Here is a 20,800-nt window from a genome sequence, read left to right on the forward strand (position 1 = left end):
TATTAGGCACAGTGCCCGAACCAGAACTAAATCTTCTAATCAAAGGCTCTTTGCTATTAACACCATCAAGATCCATTCACAACTTTTTCCACTACTTATTTTTCCAAAGGGAAGATAAGATTAACTGGGCTAAAATAAATAATTAGCAGATAAATGGTTAGTGTCAAAGACTGCCTTCAACAGTCTAGAGGGAAGGAAACTGGTAGGTGAAAGGGTCTGAGGGAAGTTGAATATGTATCAGTGCAGAAAACCTAAAGCTTATTCCTACTTGAGCTTTGAACCATTCTGTATTCTGAGCCACTGCATAATTTGGTAATAAGTTATTACACCAAATAAAAAAAGGGAGATTTTCTTAGAAAAAATTGAATTTAAAAAATGTTTTTTAAATCACTATTTCATATCACTATCTTTAAAATTCACCTTCTTTTAAAACCTAAGATAGAAAGGAATATTATACTTCAATCATCCTTTCAGCATCCTTACATACTACATAGGGAATGGATATTATTAACCAACTAATTGGCAAAACAAGAAATCTAGCATTATAAGGATAGCAAGCTAATGAAAAATTCAATAAAATTTGGGTCTCTGAGCGCCCTGAGATTTGCATTTCTATTTCCTTTATATTTTAATCAATTTTATCTACACTTCTGTGTTGCTCTATTACCCTGAATATAGTCTAAGAGTTCAGGTTTAGTCTTCTAAGAATAATACATGTAAAAGTAATCACTTTGTTTTATGGACTACTAGCTTGGAACCATTGTGTATCAGGTAATCTAAGTTTTGAAATAGACATAAAGCACTAAAAGTTATGTTTTGACATTAGAAGAATATACATTTATCACAAGCATGATTTATTTTGAAAAATGTTCCCAACTATTTCAACTGTCAAAGCCAACACACATATTTTAAACTATAAGCCAAATTTTTCAAACTTAAGTGTATCCAATCTGCTGGTGTCAGTTAAATATAACACATTAAACAGTTCAATGCAGCTATATGAACAATAGAGAAAAAGGAAAAAAAAAACTGATCTTACCTGGTAGTTTCTTTTCTCAGATAATGTATGTCCATCAGTCCTCACCATAGAGTCGTGTCCTTTCCTCACAGTACTGGAGGCAATCAAATAGAACTGTCACTCAAGGGTCGTGTCACAGGAAGGACCGCCCACCAGTTCTCCCTCTAGAGTGGAATTATCCAAAAGCCGTCAAAATTACTAACATGTAAATATATGAACAGTAACAAAAATATCCAATATGATACACAGAAAACAAACAAAAAGTACTTTTTTAATATCATAACTGATCCTTTTCTTAACCACCTAGGGAAAGTTCGAGTGGCAGATGCTTTATCTGAGAAATTGTTAAATATAAAAAAGTCTTCCCTCCCACTTCTCTCTCCAATTAAAACTGTCCGCCAGACCTCACACACAAGGAATATACAGTGAATAAAAAACCTGACAAAAAAGTTCAGCCCTCAACTCACATATTTTTTCTTTTCAATATTCTATTAATCCTAGAAATATCCAATTAATTTAGATCCATTCATGTAATTTCAAATCATTTTCCTCCAAATGCTCGTTTATACAGCTGTTATTCATTCAGTTTATTCCTATGCCATAAGACTGGAATACATCATATATTGTCAGGATGATTAACAGATGTGAACTTAATTCAATTTTCTACTAAAATTTACTCCAAGGAAGAGTAGCAACACATACCAACTTTCTGGATGCCTCTGTCCTTCAATCTGACAATTTTACACATGCTCTAATAGATTTTTTTTTTTTTACATTAAAGCAGAAAAATAATGGAGCTCATTTCTTAACCTGAACACATAAGTAAATCCAAAATGATGAGGCACTGTGTATCTCAGGTACGAAAAGCAAAGCAAAGCAAAACAAAACACTGAAGCAGAGGTAATAGTTCCTAGAGATGCTAATTCAAAAATATAAATTGAAAATGAAAGAAAAAATTCAAAAGTGCTATCTATAAAGAATTTGTAAATATAATCTTTTCAAGACCAGTGTCTTCCATCCAAGTTTTACCCTAAGAAAGTAATAAGTATACCAATTAAATTAATATAATAATAGCTGCTAACCACTAAAAATCATAGAGCAATCATTTAACATCATAGAAAATTTACTTTGGGGGAGGATAATAAAAACCTCTAATTTAAATTCATAAGTATGAATCAGTTTTTTTATTAAAACAACCAACACAAACGCAGGTGCGTGCGCGCGCGCACACACACACAGAGATTACCTCTAAAAAGCAATCTAATAAGGATAGAAAACATTTTCAATGAAAATAAATCATTGAAAATATTACATTTAAGTCTTAAAAAGAATCCACATAATGAAAATCTGTATTTCATCTCTGGTTTTATGTTTGATCACAAATACAAAGTTAGTGAGTGCTATACTTTTACTTAATTTTGACCACCTTATGTTGTATGTTTGGCTGAAATACTTTAAGATACCTTGGCTCTAGGCCAAAATGTTAATTGTTCATTACCAATTTCTATATACCACTGATATTATGTCTCTCTCAAAAATAACAGAGAAAGGATTTTTAAGCCATAAGTATATTTACTGCCATAAATGTAAGCTTTACCATCTGTCAAGGAAATAGGTTATCCATAAAACAAATTATCAAGTGAACTGATGTCCAAGAATAGGTAAGTGACACACATTCAACTCCAAATGAAATTTTCATGATTGTTACAAAATGATAGTGAAACTAAATTATGCATCCCCTAAAAAAACAATAATCTCACCTTAATGTTAGTGTTTTATAAAATTAGTGATTTAAAACAGCACTTGCCTTAACTATTAATCTACTCACGACAACTCTGAATTTAGTGGATAATAATGTAAAACTTCAGTTTTTTCTTACACGGATAAAAATGTTCCCTTATTAAATTAGTTATGTTTAAACTGAAGTGCATACATTACCTTCACATTATGCCAGTTTCATCAAAAGATGTTAGAAATCTAAAATCAGGCAAGGCAATTTTCAACGTAATTTAATGTATCTGAGCACAATCTAACGGTATAGATTATAAAAAACAATTAGGACTTTACATGCTAAAAAAATAGCTTAATAAAAATAGAGGTTATTATTTAATCTTTAAACTTACCAGCTAAAAGAAAAAGTTTAACTTTGGACTACTATGAATTTTAGTACAATGGGAAAACTTGTTCTTGTTTCTTTTGTTTCTCCTTCTCAGGATAACTTCTAGTATTTCATGGCTCAGGGTTTCAGTCAACAATCACTATATGCTCTAAGCAATATATGAATCAATATTCTATACTGATCAATAACTCAGACATCATCTCCTTTTGGTAAACAAAGGGAAAAAGGAATGAAGGCATTCAATTTTCTTCTAGGTAATCACAAAGAGCTAACATCTGTCACCATTATCTTGTATTTAATAAAAATATTCAGTAATAGATTGCGTTGATACTCACTGGGAATTAATGCACAACAAATCAAAGAGGATATAGGTATATATGTAAGAGTATGTGAAAAAAGGAACAAATATGGGAAAGTATGCCCACTACCTGCCTACATTCATTGAAGTTTTACACATTGGTTTTCCAACAAAGTCCTAAATATTCAAAAGTCAGAGAAGACAAATATATACAAAACTACAATGAAATTTTCTATAAGGCAGGATGCCTTCCAAGATGGAAAAACAGAGACTGTATTTATCCTCCTGCCTTAAACAGCTAGAAAATTAGATAAAATATATAAAGCAATGACTTTCAGACAATGGACACATTTCAGGACACATATCATCAAGAAAAACACCAAATGAAGTAATAAGCCCCACTGTCTGTGGAAGCACAACGCCAAAACACAGGGAGGGGAAAGGCAGTAACCAATCAAAGCCTAATGGTTTCGGGGAGTTAAAGGAAAAGAATCCAGAGTTAGGGGAGATAACAAGACAGCTAGAATTTGCAGGGTGAATGAAGAGAAGAAAGCTGTGAGAAAGAGCTTCAAAGATCTGAAGACAGATTGCCTTCAAGGTTTTAGCTGAGTAATTATCTGTATACGTATGTGAAAAAAACTACTGAATTAAAAAAAAAAAAACTACTAAACCTAAAAAGCCTCTACAAGAACTCACGTTGCAGTCAACAGGAGTAGGACAGTTTTAACACAAGGAGTATTGAATAGAATTTAGAAGCTAATAAATGCAATAAAACCAAATAAGCTTTAGACTAAGGATGTTCTGGACTAGCACTAACAAAGTTAAAACCAGCCTCAAAAGATGAAACTACTTCCAACTGCCGTAATTGTAACCCAGAACAAACCCCAACAATATTTAAAATAATACAACACACTCCCAGCATTAAATAATATAAAATTTAATGTCTGGCATCCAACCAAAAATTACCAGTCATGCATAGAAGCAGGAAATATATCCCCAAACTAAGTGAAATATAAGAGACCAGCAATGATAACAAGTGATACAATTAGTAGACAAAGAGATTAAACCAGACACTGTAAATACATCCCATACTTCAAGAAGATAAAGAAAACTATGAATACAGTAAGAGAAATACAAGGGCATGGAAAACACAGAAGTTGGCAATGCAAAGGAATTTATGGTGACAGAAAACGTTTACATCTTGCTTGTGGTGGTTACAGGACTCTCTCTACACATTTTCTAAAATACGACCAGAATGAAAAAGACACAACCAAAAAAAGTGAGAGCCTGCAAAACTGGTGAAATCTAAGGTAGACTTGTAGCCTAATTATACTGTGTTAATTTCTGGTTTCAATAATGCACTAAAGTTATATAAGATGACACCATTGGAAGACAGGTGATGGTCGTATGGGATTTCTCTGTACTATTTTTGCACCTTCTTATATGTTAATAATTATTTGAAAGTTAAAAAGATTTTTTAAGAGGCTCAAACTGATCCTCTAGAAATAAAAATTCAGTATCTGTAATTAAACATGCACTGGGTAAGATTAACGGCAGTCTTTTCTAAACTTTAAAGTTTAATGAATTGGGACACCCGGGTGGCTCAGCTGTTGAGCGTCTGCCTTCGGCTCAGGGTGTGATTCTGGGGTCCTGGGATTGAGTCCCACATTGCGCTGCCTGCGTGGAGCCTGCTTCTCCCTCTGCCTGTGTTGTGTGTCTGCCTCTCTCTCTCTCTCTCTCTCTCTCTGAGTCTCTCATGAATAAATAGAATCTTAAAAAAAATAAAGTTTAATGAATTGAAACCACAGCTAGCAATCAAAAAAAAAAATCTAAAGTTAAACACATTGAGAAAAAAAAGGAACTGTGGGACAATGAAATGTTAGACAATATCAAGTTAGACAGTGAACTATTGGGCAATATCAAGCAGCCCAACATTAATGTTAAGTAGTGTCCCAGAAAGAGTGAAAGAGAGGAAAGGATAGAAAACAAAGGCCGCATTTTTCCTAAATCTGATGAAAGCTATACTCATAGATTCAAGAACTTCAACAACCTCCAAAAAGAACAACAAACCCCTCACGTTTTAAAAGTCAAGTTGCTGAGAAACAGTGGAAGAGAAATCGTAAAGCAGAGGGAAAGTACATACACACAGAGAGAGAAAAAAGAAACACAAAGGAATAACCAATGCAACACAATTAGCACCAATGCAAAGCAGGGAAGAGTGGGTCAACATTTTTAACTACAGAAAGAAAAAAAAATCTATCAACTAAGAATTCTAAATCCAGCTAAAATACCCTTCAAAAATGAAGACAAATACAGCCACTTTGGAAGAGTTTGGCAGTTTCTTATAAAGTTAAACATAGACTTACCATGCAACCCAGCAACTGTGACCCTGGGTATTTACCAAAGTGGACTAAAAACTTATTTTTATGTGAAAATCTGTTCATGAATGTTCTTACCAATGAAGACGTCCTTTCAATAGATGAATGGACAAAATGGTATATCTGTACAATAAAATTCCACTCAACAATAAAAAAGAACAAGCTATTAATTTAATTCATGTAACACAAATCTAAATGTATTTGCTAAAGGAAATAATACAAACCAAAAAGACTATATTACATGTTTCCATTCATATGACATTCTGGAAAGGCAAAACTACAAGGACAGAAAATAGATCGGTGTTTTGTAGCGGATAAGAAAGGGGAGGGAGAAGTGAATGACTACAAAGGGGGACACACAGGGAAACTTTTAAAGAGATGGAACTATTCCATATAGCACTGAAGTAGTAGATACATGATGCTATGCATGTGTTAGAATTCACAGAACTTCACAACATAAAGAGTGAACTTGAATGTATGCAAATTTTAAAAATAAAGTGGGAGGTTAGAAATGCAGACCTGAAAAAAAGACTAATAGTATTATAAATGTATGCTATGGCCACACTAAAGAGAAATGTGCTGACCTAAGGAACTCTGGAAAATGATGCTTTGACTGCTAACTGTAAGGGAGAAAAAGAACATTCTACATAAATAATGTATTCTATTGGTAAAGTGATTCATCACAGAGCTATGGGTTAATAATTCTGAAACTGCTATGCATGAATACTGCAGATAAACATGAAGTAAAATAGACGGGTTGGTGGGAACCACGTTTCTCACTATTAGAATAAACTATGCAGTACTAGAGTCAGAAACATCTCTATCCTACGTTTGTTCTCAATTATAAAATATATTTTAAATACAGTAATTGTTCAGATTGTTACAGAATAGATCATTTCACCAGTATGTTATAGGTCATATGAAAAAAAATTAAAAGTTGATAAAAAGCCAGGTGATTAACAGGTATGTCAAATTTTTAAAACATAAACTTGATAAAAGGGTATTTAAAAGATTTTTTAACAATGTAAAACCTAATTTTTAAAAGGCTCCAAATTTTACTGAAAATTTGCAACTAAGTTGAGTAAGTTTATCTCTAATCTTTTTAGCAGACTGGTAATAGAATTAAATGTCAGGAATGCACAGTAATCTCTGTAACACATCTGTATCACTAATGTCTACTCACATGCAAAAACTCTCAAACTCAAGACACTTTTAGAATAAATTATTAGATACATCAGTATAAATGCTAAAGGATAAACATTTTACATCTCCCTTTTCTGTGCTAGAAACCCTTAAAATAGTTAGTCATGCAATCTCTTAAAATCTGACAAGAAGCAACTAACGGGGAAAATAAAAATCAAATCTTAGTATGAGAAAAAAAACAAGTAGGCTATTCATTCTGGGTGTTTCCCTAAATCAGAGCCAAATAAAAATAAAGCATGTAATATCCAGAATAAATGATAGCTAAACCGCAATTTTTCTCTCAAAAAAATTTCTCAAAACAAGAAATCACTGATCATGAGTAAAATCCCTAGAATATATTTTATCAGAGAGTGAAAAGTTACCAGCTTTATTCTCTGTGTTCTATTAAACTTAGGATATGAAATCATCCTATCCTGTTCTTAAATGGAACAAGAGCCAGAAAATTTGAATTCTAGTATTAGCTTAATCAATTTCTCCTCTCTGGCCTCAAGTACCTAAGGAGTTCAGGAATTGCACCTAAAACAACTCAACTTTTCAACTATCATGTGAATTTGGTCAGGTTAAGATGGTTAAACCAGTTGGACAGGCTTAGTTTGTCTGTTTGTTTGTTTATTTAAGGAGACATTATATTCCAGGTTGGCTATTAATTAAAACAGACTGCCAGATGGGACCAATTTCACTGGAGTTCAATAAAAGCTGAAGTACGTACATTTAGCCATTACCCTGAAAACCTTAGGGTTTTTCAAATTAAAGAACTATGTCAAGAAACTTCTTGTAAATAGGTAATTGTACATATAAAATGTTATGAACTTATTTTCTGAACTAATTTTTGGTTCAATTACATGGATAAATGTTTTTAATGTTCTGAGTTGATGACTTGTGGTACATAAAAGAAACAGAGGTAGATAAAACAGAAATAAGTAAAAAAAGAATTTCAGTTTCAGATCAAACTGAGCCTAGGAAAATTGCCACATTACCTAAAAATAGTTTTTCTGAATGTTTTAGTAATACAGGTTTCATGGGTCTATAATTATCATGTAAAATGAAAAGCTGCCTATATTTACAAAGAAAAGCAAATAAAAGTGAATTAACACTACTCCCTTGAAATCAATCTACTTCCTGGTTGTCGTAATTTCATATTTTGTAAATCAATTTGGTATGTCTTCTATTTTCTGTAGTGGTAGCCTTCCTGATGCACTATACTTCTAAATATCTGTGTAGGTTTCTCACATATATGTCAAGGAGGATTCTGGCCACCTGATATGCAGAATTTATTACAAGTAGAAAATCAGTAAATCATCTAAAACACTCAGCATCTCAAGATAAGAATTTTCTACAAGATAAGAATTTTCTACTACCAAGTCCTAAAAGTCCCAAACAAAATAAAATACCATAAAGACAGTCCCATTAAATTTAAATGACTAAAGCTCCATAATTTTTTTTTGAATTTTTAAAATTTTAATACAGTTCAAATCAGCGGGCCAGGTTCATTTCAGCTCCTTCACTGCCAAACCTGGGGGCAGAGACTGCTTGAGTTTCTCTGTCTTCTCTTTGTTTGTGATGACCAAAGTATAAAGATATCGGCTACATTGAACTTTAAACTTCACATTATCCTTATTCTTCTTGATCTTGACGGATTGGGGTCCTTTCACCTGGCCATGAGCAAAATGTCCTTGATTTTCTCGATTTTGCGAGGCATGCCGGGCAGGCCGGCACAGCAAGCAGCAAGAAGGGAGAAGAGAAAAGCAGTTCCATAATTTTTGAACCGCAAGCTTGGGAATCAAAACCTCCTAATTTATTTTAGGCTTCAATGAAATTTAAGTCCAAACTTAAGACAATCAAGGGCCTTCTAATCTTCCTGCGACCTGAAAACTTACACACATTTGCACAAAAGTTGTTTAACCTCTGAGTGATTCAATTTCTTCACAGGAAGGTAAGATCTACACAATCTAGCTCATGACTATGATCACGTAAGTTTGTAAACCAGCTTTATGATACATAAAATCTCATTGACGTAACTGTTGTTTGAATTACCTGACCAATCGTATGTGTAAATGGTCAAACTATTAGTACTTACTAATTTTCTGCTGGTTTAGAGCTTAAAAAGTATTACAATTAATGTTTTATATTTCATTAGAATTAGCTAAAAATCCACAAAGGTCTTGAGGATTGAAGTAGCTTTTGCCAAAGCAGTCCCTCTAAAATAAGACCAAGTCATGGGACGCCTGGGTGGCACAGTGCATGAGCATCTGCCTTTGGCTCAGGGCGTGACCCCAGAGTCCCAGGATCCCCTGGAGGAGCCTGCTTCTCCCTCTGCCTGTGTCTCTGCCTCTCTGTGTCTCTCATAAATAAATAAAATATTAAAAGAAAAAAAAAAGACCAAGTCATATTAGCCTCACAACCTACTGTGGAACAGACACACTAGTTCTATTAATTCAACAAAGAAACTTGCCGAAGTTATAATCTATAATTAAAACCCCTTAAAATACATAACAACTCCCTACTCTGCCTCGTAGAATGGCTGTAAGGTCATCAGCAATTAAAAATACCATATGTGAACCAGAAATCTAAAGACTGCAACTCTACTATACTAAAAATTTTTATAGGTAATATACATTTCTTCTTAATAATTTATACAAGTTGTTGACTCTAGTGATAATGCGATATCAAAAACTACCAGCTCATATCCACTGCTTAGACCTCCCTAATTCATAGGAACTGATGAGGCTTACTAAATTATCTCCGGAAAAAAAAAAAAAGGATAACTAAGTGATAAAGGGAAATCATGTGGCTTCTTATAAAAAGTTGCTCCTAAGGGGCGTCTGGGTGGCGCAGTCGGCTGAGCAGGCAGCTCTTGATTTTAGCTTAGTTCATGATCTCAGAGTCCTGGGATACAGCCCCACGCTGGGCTTCCCACTCAGCATGAAGACTCCTTGAGATTCTCTCTCCCTCTGCCCTCCGTCACTGAGCGCATGCACACGCTCTCGCTCTCTCTCTCTCAAATAAAACATTTTTTGAAAAAAGATAAGGGGCATCTGGGTGGCTCAGTGGTTAAGCATCTTCCTTCAGCTCAGGGTGTGACCCTGGGATCCTGGGATTGAATCCCACATCAGGCTCCCCACAGGGAGCCTGCTTCTCCCTCTGCCTGCAACTTTGCCTCTTTCTCTCTGGGTGTCTCATGAATAGTAAATAAAATCTTTAATAAATAAATAAGTTTTAAAAAGTTGCTCTTGACATAAATCTAACAAACCTATTATATATATTTTTAACACTCAAAACATTCTTTTTCCAGTTTTCATAAAAGAAATAAAGCTTTAAAAAGAGCAGAAAATAATTATAGCTGCCCATATAAAAAAAATAACATAATAGTGAACACTAACTACATAAACACTTACTTCCCAAACCTTTCAAAGTTTAGTTTTTATACAAAAGAGGCAAATAGTACACTATCTTTTTGTGTGATGGGCAAGGGAATGGCCAAAGGTGCTCTGCAGAGGCCTGAAACGTGACTGTCAAGGGCACTAACACAGAGAAAGAAAAGAAAAGTGAGTATATTATTGAGAACAGAAATAGGCTAAAAGATTTATACTGTCTTTTATCACAGGATGCAAATAAAATCACCTGGGGATTTTTTTTTTTAATCCTAATGTCTCCTCCTCCCTTGCCCCTACTTTCATTAATTGAGCAGGAATGTAACCTGGTCATTAGCGCTTTTGAAAGTGCTCCCGATGATTCTAATGTACAGCCAAGGTTACGGTTATCAGGGCTAAGAAGGTACAGAAAAGTGAAATTCAAGTTTTCATCTCAGCATTAAGTACTGAGCAAAAACAAAACACCGTAAATTAAAGGTAGTGTAAGAGAATTATTCATTTCCTTTGCATGCCAACGTGCCCTTTCCTTGCCTCTGACAACTAATGGTAGTCTTAAACATAAATTATTTTTTTAAGATTTTATTTATTTATTCATTAGAGACGCAGAGAGAGGCAGAGACACAGGCAGAGGGAGAAGCAGGCTCCCTGTGGGGAGCCTGATGTGGGGCTTGATCCCAGGACCCCGGGATCACGTCCTGAGCTAAAGGGAGATGGGCAAGCATTGAGCCATCCAGGTGCCCAAACATTAATCTTTACAATATTTTATAAAGATGTCTTTGATTGAAATACACTCATTCTTAAGTTCCAGAGTGGCTAATACAAGAAAGTAGATGCAAACGTCACAATAAAACTTCTTTGTTAGAAGAAATTTCTAACAGTCAGTACAGGTTTCCCTCACTATCTGAAAGATTGTATTATGCTATTTTGATTTTACAAAAGACCTACATTAGTATCTGTTTTTGCTAACTGAAAGAAATCCAAAGAGGATTTTCATTTGTAGGAAAAAGTAATTGTTTCCTTGCTTTATGTTGTTTCACTTAGGTTTCTTAAGAATGCTCTACTTTCATGAAGCAGGGGAAACCAGTACTTAGGTTTTATTTATTTTTTTAGATTTTATTTGAGAGAGTGAGAACACAACCGGGGGGGGGGGGGGGGGGGGGGAGGGACAAGCAGCACCATCACCAACCCCACCACCACCCCCTACCACTGAGCAGGGTGCTGGAAGAGGGGCTCCATCCCAGGGCCTTGAGATCATGACCTGAGCCAGTCAGACACTTAACTGAGGCACACAGGCACCCCTTATCTTTAGGATTTAAAAATATGTCCACAATCTTAACATTCCTTCCCAGAAATGTAATATTACCTATCATTTGCCAAGTATTAGCACTGTGTACTAAATACCTTACCTATGTAATTTCCTTCAATCCTTAGAATCCTTACCATAAGGTAAATATTACTATTCCTTTTGTACAGATGAAAAAACAAACTAAGAATAAGGTCAAGCACTAGTAGTAAGTTAACTAGAAGTAACAAGCCCAGAATTTGAGTTCATGTCCAGATGACTTGAATCCATTTCTTAACCACTATGCTTTACTAATTCACATGTTTTTTTTCATGAACAATTATTTTTTGCATGAAACCATTTCAAGAAATGCTAGCAGTCAAATAATACATCTACTCAAAAATCTCACTCTTCTGCTACAAAGAAGAAATCAGCAATGGGGAGAAAAGAAACAAATGTTACTCAGCTGGAAATTTAAAGTTCAGCAAGAGCCTGATCAGAAAGTACCCACAATACCATTTCAGACAACTTCAGAAGCTAAGCAAGGCGGGGGGGGGGGAGACCGCGAACAGCTCAACTGTTTTTGTTTAATGTTAAGGCCAGCAGATTATTCTGGTCAATGGAGGTCTTGGTGTCTGTCTCAGCCACAGAAATCAATAAATTCAATATATCTTTATCTTTACACAATTCTTTAGGAAAGAATTCATAAATTCCTTCAGAAATCCACTTTCCATATCTCTATTCGCCACCACCATAGTTCAAGTCACAATTATTTCTTGTCTAACTGGTCTCAGTCTATTTCCTCTAATATAACCATCTACCAACCAATTTGGCCTAAGTATCTCCACATTTTGACATCTAGGAGTCAGATGAGATGGAACAAGCAAGGTAAATGGAAGAGCAGCAGTGAAGGAGATGAAAACCAAAGAGCATATATAAACATGTTGAAAGTTGACCAAGGAAAGTGGTTCAAGGAAGAGTGTAATGAATTGTTTCAAACTCTGTTGATTAAAAAAATAATGAGTGCCTGTGTAGCTCAGTTGGTTAAGCATCTGCCTTCAGCTCAGGTCGTGCATGATCCCAGGCTTGAGAGCAAGCCTTGTGTTGGGCTCTCTGCTCAGCGGGGAGCCACCTTCTCTCCCTGCTTGTGCGTGCCCACACTCATTCTGTCAAATAAATAAACTTTTTAAATCTTGGGGAAAAAAAAAAGTAGTTAATCTTTGGATAACATGAAAGTCAATGGAAAAATTATTCTGACAAGAATAATTTTGGTGGAATGGTAGAAATAAAAGCACTGACTGAATCAGGTTCATAAAAATATAGAAAAAAATTGGTAACAAAATATAGACATCCTTTTCAAGGCAGTTTTGCCATAAAAGTGAGGAGGGAAATGGGAAATAGCTTAAGGAAAACGTGGAGGCCAGAGAATCCTTTCATAAGATAGGAAAACTTACAGTATCAAGGGTAAAGCTGATGACACAAAATAGAGGGAGAGGTATTACTAGAATGAGGAGTAAGTATGGAGGGAATGTGTAAGAGATACTGGTCTCAGACAGGCAAAAAGACTTATGAGTACCATCAGAGTGAAGATAGTAAATGGGTACAGATTCAGGTATGTGGATAGAGCTTTCCCTGAGTACGGAATTTCTCATCTGATTGCTTGTTTTCCATTTTTTTAAATAAAATAAGAAGTAAGGTCATCAATTCAGAGTGAGGATATAAAAAGAAGTATTAGAAATTTGAGGAGGGAAAAAAAGGTATGAAACAGTGGTCTAAGAAAGTAAGAGAGTGAAGAAATCAGAGGAAACACTGCAGAGCAGAACTGCCAAGCAGCACCATGAGCCCACCGAAGTTGGTATTCATCGCTCCGCACTTCTCCAGCCACATGCAACTGCAGGGAGTGCAGGCCAATGGTTGGCAGAGGTTGATTTAACCGAAGCTAGTGAGTACAATGAAACATGAGAAAGGAAAGGAGATTAAGGGTATAGGCAAAATAGGGATAATGACAGATAAGAAAAGAAGTGAGGACGTATCTTATCATTTGCCTAAATTCTAGCCATACTGACTTTCTTTTTTGACTCTCAAACACACCAAATCAGTTCTCATCTCAGGGCCTTTACTTCTGTTGCTCCTTTTCTTTCTTTTTTTAAAGATTTTATTTACTTATTCATGACAGGCAGAGAGTAAGAGGCAGACACACAGGCACAGAGAAGCAGGTTAGCCCGATATGGGACTCAATCCCAGGACTCCAGGATCACACCCTGGGCCAAAGTTAACTGCTCAACCGCTGAGCCACCCAGCTGTCCCCTGCTGCTCTTTTTCAATGATCTTCTCAACACTCATATTTCTGCTTAACTATATCTTTCCTCAGAATGGTCTTCCCTCTCTGAACATTCACTATCTGAATTTTGTTCTTATGTGTTTACTGTCTATATTTACCCCTTAGAATGTAAGGTCTTTAAACAGAGAAATCTTGTTTATTTTGCTTACCATTTAAATACCTAAAATAGTGTCACATAACAGATACACTTTATTGAATAAATGAGACAAAAATATACTAAATTCTTCATTAAATTTAATTTATGAAAACACTATTTTCCTAAAAAGAACTGCAGTAAAATTAGCATCTTGCCTGATAAGAACATCAGTAATCACAGGTTAATTTTAAAGTTGGCTGTTGCAGATTCCACTCAAAAACTACATACTTTTCAAATATAATGCACATTTATTCCCCTTGATATTTTCATACAAGACTAGGCCTTTTATTTGAGTTTAGGATTACTAATTAGGTTATCACATGATCTTTTCCTATAAACCACATCTATAATGCATGTCTTAAGATTTCCAGTTTTAATCTAAAGTTGAACATGATCTTAGAGATATTTAAATAATAATCTTTCTGAATTTTTATAAATATTTTCCAGTTTTGGGTTTTTTTTTTTTAAATAATTGTTTCACCATTTAATTTGTTAAGGACATCAGTCACAAACACATTTTGCAGATGAAAGATTTGATATATAACAAACAGCCTTTGAGAGGAGGACAGCTTAAAAAAAAAAACCCTATAAAACTGAGAGGACTTATGTTTCCAGGAGAGAAATTAATATTATCACTTTGAAACATAATTCAGTATTACAACTGTTGAAGATCCTTGATACTACTAATAATCATACTCCTCTAACTTCCTTCCAAAAATAATTACTGAGTTCTACCACATTCCAGGTAGGAAACAAACGGTAATAGTAAAAAAAAGAATTCAATGAGAAACACCTATGAGGGACACAAAACTAGAGAATTTCTGTAATAAAAACTCTATTTGAAAAAAAAAAAAAAACTCTATTTGTAAACATCCTGGGGTCAGAAGCCATGTTTCCAAATTATTGTCCATGGAATTATAATGTAATGAATAACAGAAAGTTACAAATGGCAATTAATATTCATGTCTTAATAACATTCCTTCACTCTTCACTAAAAAGTGTCCTTAACATGTATTAAACATAATTTAATGTTTACCTAACATAGTAAACAGTAACTTAAATGTCTTGATGGCCTGCTTGTGGCAGGAGTACTTAACCTGGGTCTAAAATCCCCACTCTGGGGATCCCTGGGTGGCGCAGCGGTTTGGCGCCTGCCTTTGGCCCAGGGCGCGATCCTGGAGACCCGGGATCGAATCCCACGTCGGGCTCCCGGTGCATGGAGCCTGCTTCTCCCTCTGCCTGTGTCTCTGCCTCTCTCTCTATCTCTCTGTGACTATCATAAATAAATAAAAATTAAAAAAAAAATAAATAAATAAATAAATAAATAAATAAATAAAATCCCCACTCTGTTGAGGAAATGCAGAGGGTGCCTGAGCTTGAATAAGAAAAAAAATTACATCTTTATTTTATTAACCTCTGATTGAAATTTAGTATTTCCTTAATTAAAAATGTAAGCGATAAGCTGTAACAGTATTAGTTATACCTGTGACTTTGTTACCACTAGAGACCACAGATACTTTTCTATTACTTTAGTTGCTTCAAATTTCAAATTATCATTTATGCTCACTACTAGCTTAAAAATTGTACATCGCTGGACTTTGATATGTGCATTACAAAATGCACTTGATGTTAAAAAAAATATTCTAATACATAATTACATTCCTCATAAGCATAAATACCAGGAGCATATTTAGTTGAACTCTCTTGTTTCAGAGATAAAGAAATTGTGGCCTGGTGGGACTTAAATACCTACTTCAAGGTCACTTACACAGCTATTTAGTGACAGAGCCAGAGAAAACATAATCTAGGTTTTCTGGTTCACAAACTAACGCTAAACCAACTTTGATGTGACTGGGTCATAAGAAAGCAAGGAGGGAAAAGACAACTCTGCAAATACATGTCAAAATTATTAGGAAAGATGAATTATACAGGAAGAAGAATGGTTTGAAAATGAAAATGATTCACTGAAGGATTAAAGTGCTTTAAGATATATTCTAGGAGCTCCTGTCTGGCTCAGTCAGAAGAGTATGCAACTCTTGATTTTGGGATTATAAATTCAAACTCCATATTGGGTGTAGAGATTACTTAAAAATAAAATCTTAAATAAAAAGAAAAACAAATTCCACAGCATGGCATGCCAATGCAAATGTTGAATAAACTGGTCAGGAAACAAATGGGTAAGGCTCTCCTTGCATATTGAAAGCACAGAAATATTCTGAATATCTGAATATCCTAAACATTATTAAAATAGATTGTATTTCCCATTTTTCCTGAAACAGAACCTTCTCAGTTTTCCCACTTTATACAGAGAAATGGGTAGAGTAAAAATTTTACTTCCTTCCAGATGTACAATAAGAATTACAACAGCATAAGCACAATATTGATATTTACTATCAAATTAAAGTCGGAATCACTGTCAAAGAAAGTAGGAACTATGGCAAATGAGGAAAATCTGTGAACTGCCTAAAGGTAGTTGCTACTGCTCAACTCTAGCTAAATACTAAAATACTGAACTGTCAGCCCAGAATTCCATCTAGAGCTGGAACAAAAGTATCCTTCAAAAATGAAAATGAAATAAATATATGTTCAGATTAAAGAAAACTAAGATAATTCATCATAAGCAGACCTGATTTGAAGAAAGGAATTTTATTTGGACAAAGAGAAACAATGCCAAAATTTCATGAACAAAAATGGCAAGTATGTGGATATGTAGATAGACCAGGAGCCGGCAAATTTTTTCTGTAAGGGGCCAGCCAGAGCAAATATTTTAGGTTTTGCAGGCCAAATGGTCTCTATTCTGCACTGTAGAACAAGAAAAACCATAGACAATAAATACATAAACTAACAGGTGTGGCTGTATTCCAATAAAATTTACAGAAGCAGGTGGCAAGCTGGATTTGGCCTGCAGTAACAACTTGCCAATCTCTCCAACGGACTATGTTTTTCTTCTTATATTCTTTAAAATATGCGAGATAATTGAAGGCAAAATTTATATCACCATCTGAAGGGATATTTGAACCATGTGGATATAATGCAACAACTACAACACAAAGGAAGGTGACAAAAGGAAAGAATCTTATCACATGGTGACAAGATTTCCAAGTAGTAAGATATAAACTTTTAAGTACAGCCTTTGTAGTTGCAATCAAGTTAAGAAGAGGCCATATTAGATTTGAGTGGGCCCAAATCTGATGACTGGTATTTTTACAAGGAGGGAGACACAGAGATGTATACAGAGCAAAAACGCCTAAGTGAAGATGAAGCAAAAATTGGAGTGATACACTTACAAGCCTAAGAATACCTACAGTTGGTACAATCACCAGAAGCTAGCTACAAGAGCAAGCAAGCAAAGGATTCTTCCCTAAAGCCTACCAACACATGACCCTGCTGATGCCTCAATTTCAAACTTCTAACCTCCAAAATCAACACACAAATATGAATTACATCTACTGGGGGGAAAAAACTAAATTCACAGTTAAAATACTCCAGAACCAGGTAGTTTGACCAGTGACTTCTACCAAACATTTAAACAATACTAGTTCAAGACAAGATCTTTCAGAAAACAGAACATGAGGGATTACTTCCAAAGTCATTTTTATGAGGCTAACATCATATTGATACCAAAATCAAAGATAATTCAGGAAAAGCCTTAAGAAACCTGAACACAGACACAAAAATCCCCAACAAAGTATTAGCAAATTTAACAAAATACCCAATTATCAATAAGCAATGAACAAGGGAAGCTTATTCTGAGAATATACTTGCTCTCCTTTCTTCTCTCAGTTTCCTTGACATGAAATCACATGAAGGAATAACAATATACCGTTGGGTTTGAAAAAAACATGCCTACATGATGTGTAAAACACCAACAGCACAAAAAGGGTGAAGAGAAATTAAACCTACACAGAAATAAGATTTCTACATTTCACTGTAATTAAGTTAATGTAAGTGTGAAATAGACTCTGACACAGTAAGATGCATATTGGTAAGCCCCAGTGAAACAACTAAGAAAATACAAAAGAACATAGTGAAAGCACCATTAAAGGAATTAAAAGCTTACACTGGGGACGACACCTGATGCAAAATAAAGTAAAGAAGAAATAAACCCACAGAAACATACAAGAAAAGAAAGCAAGATGGCAGCCTCGTCACACAACATCAAAAACAACATTAAATACAAATAATTACACAATCCAACAAAAAGCACTGCCAAATTTCATTGTCAGATTGCAACAAATCAGAACAAAAAAAAATCTACATGCTATCTACAGAAGACACACTTTACATTTAAAAATGCAAATAGCGGATCCCTGGGTGGCTCAGCGGTTTGGCGCCTGCCTGTGGCCCGGGGCGCGATCCTGGAGTCCCACGTCAGGCTCCTGGCATGGAGCCTGCTTCTCCCTCCTCCTTTGTCTCTGCCTCTCTCTCTATCATACATACAATACAATACAATACAATACAATACAATACAATACAATAAATCTTTAAAAAATGCAAATAAATTGAGGTGCACTTGGGTGACTCAATCTAAGTATCTGACTCTTGGTTTTGGCTCAAATCATGATCTCCCTATTGAAGATCAAGCCCCATGTCAGACTTCCTGATCAGCAGGGAGTCTCCTTCCCCTCTGCACCCCCCGCCCCCGTGTGTGTGCTCTCAAATAAATAAATCTTAAAAAAGATTAAACTAAAATATAAAAATGCAAATAAATTGCAACTAAAAGGATGGGAATGATAAATCATGAAATTTTTCTACAGCTGATGTGAAAGAAATGGCTGCCTATGTTCTTCTAGGACTTTTGTGATTTCAGATCTCATATTAAGGGCTTTAATAAATTTTGAATTTATTTTTGTATATGGTACAAGAAAGTGTTTCAGTTTCTTTCTTTTACACATATCTATCACATATCTATCCAATTGCCCTAACACCATTTGTTGAAGAAACTATCTTATCCCCATTGCATATTCTTGCCTCTTTTGTTGTAGATCAATTGACTATGTAAGTGTGGGTTTAATTCTGGGCTTTTCTAGTCTGTTCCATTGATCTATGTGTCTATTTTGATTACTACACATCTACAGTATGTCTTGAAATCCGGGATTATCATACCTCCAGCTTTGTTCTTCTTTCTCAAGACTGCTTTAGTTATATGGCTCTTTTGTGGTTCCATACAAATTTTAGATTTATTCTAGTTCTGTGGAAAATGTTCACATTTTCATAGACTGTATTAAATCTACAGATTGTTTTGAGTAGTACAGACATTTTAACAATATCAATTCTTCCAATCCATGAGCATGAAATATCTTTCCATTTATTTGTGGCATCTTCAATTTTACTTTCATCAACATTTTTCTACTGTTCAGAATACAGGTCATTAAGACCTTTGGTTAAGTTTATTCAGAGACATTTCATTATTTCTGATGCAACTGTAAATGGGATTGTTTTATAATTTCTCTTTTTCCCAGATTTCCATATATTAATTTTGTGTCCCATAACTTTACTGAAATCATTTATCAGTTTCTAGCAGTCTTCTGGTAGAGTTTTGAAGGTTTTCCATTTACAATATCATGTCATCTGCAAATAGTTAACTTTTACGTCTTTCTTACTGATTTAGATGCCTTTTATCCCTTTTTCTTGTCTGACTGCTGTGGCTAGGACTTTTAGCACTATGTTGAAAAAAGTGGTGAGAGTGGACATCCTCATCTTTCACTTATTTCTCCTCCAATCTTTACAATTTCCTTCCTTCTACTTGCTGTGGGCTTTATTCTTTTTCTAGCTCCCTTAGGTATGAGATTGGGTTGTTAGAGATTTTTCTTGTTTCTTCAGAAAGGCCTGTATTACTATATTCTTCCCTCTTAGTACAGCTTTTGCTGCATCCCAAAGATTTTGGGCCATTTTGTTTTCATTTTCATTTGTCTCCATTTATTTTTTTTATTTCCTTTTTGATTTTTTGGCTGACTTATTCATTCTTCAGGAACTCATTAATTAGTCTCTATGTATTTTCATTCTTTCCAGTTTTTTCCTTTTTTTTTTTTTTCCAGCTCTTTCATGTGATTTATTTCTAGTTTCATACCATTCTGGATAGAAAAGATCCATATTATGATTTCAATCTTTTTTAACTCATGGACACTTGTTTTGTGGCCTAACATGATCTATTCTGGAGAATGTTCCCTGTGTACTTGAACGTATATTCCACTGTTTCAGATGAAATGTACTGAATATATCTGTTAGGTCCATCTGGTCTAAGATATCATTCAAAGCCAGTTTTCTTGTTGACTTTCTGTCTAGATGATCTATCCACTGATATAAGTAGGGTGCTGAAGTCCCCTACTTATTATTGCATTACTATTAATTTCTTCCTTTATGTCTCTTAATGCTTGCTTTATGTATTTAAGTACTCCCATGTTGAGTAAACAGATATTTATAATTGTTATATCCTCCTGTTGGACCATCCCTTTTATCATTATGTAGTGTCCTTCTTTGTTTCTTATCATAGCCTTTGCTTTAAAGTCTATTTTGTCTGACATTAGTAGTGCCACCCCAGCTTTCCTTCCACTTCCATTCACACAGTAAATGATTTTTCCTCCCTTTACATTCAAACTGCCTTTTCCTTCAGGTCTGAACTGGGAGTTCCCTATAAGCAGCATATGGATGGGT

The 20,800-nt window shown here is 34.8% G+C and overlaps 1 protein-coding gene and 1 pseudogene across 6 annotated transcripts in view; both read right to left on the reverse strand.

Annotated features, from left to right (window-relative positions):
• The window catches only part of CNOT2 (CCR4-NOT transcription complex subunit 2), a 118,890-nt gene that overhangs the window by 72,312 nt on the left and 25,778 nt on the right, over positions 1-20,800 (reverse strand). For 2 of the 6 annotated variants that reach the window (XM_041754524.1, XM_041754525.1), the window contains one exon: positions 1,040-1,112. In XM_041754524.1, coding sequence (XP_041610458.1) covers positions 1,040-1,112 — 73 coding nt within the window. Of the gene's footprint in view, positions 1-1,039; positions 1,183-20,800 lie in introns of those variants that run through there. The other 4 variants (XM_041754527.1, XM_041754529.1, XM_041754528.1 and 1 more) reach the window with 3 other exon arrangements.
• Positions 5,225-10,092, reverse strand: LOC121490658 (annotated as a pseudogene).

This window comes from Vulpes lagopus, chromosome 5 (genome assembly GCF_018345385.1).
Source record: "Vulpes lagopus strain Blue_001 chromosome 5, ASM1834538v1, whole genome shotgun sequence".
NCBI classification, from domain to species: domain Eukaryota; kingdom Metazoa; phylum Chordata; class Mammalia; order Carnivora; family Canidae; genus Vulpes; species Vulpes lagopus.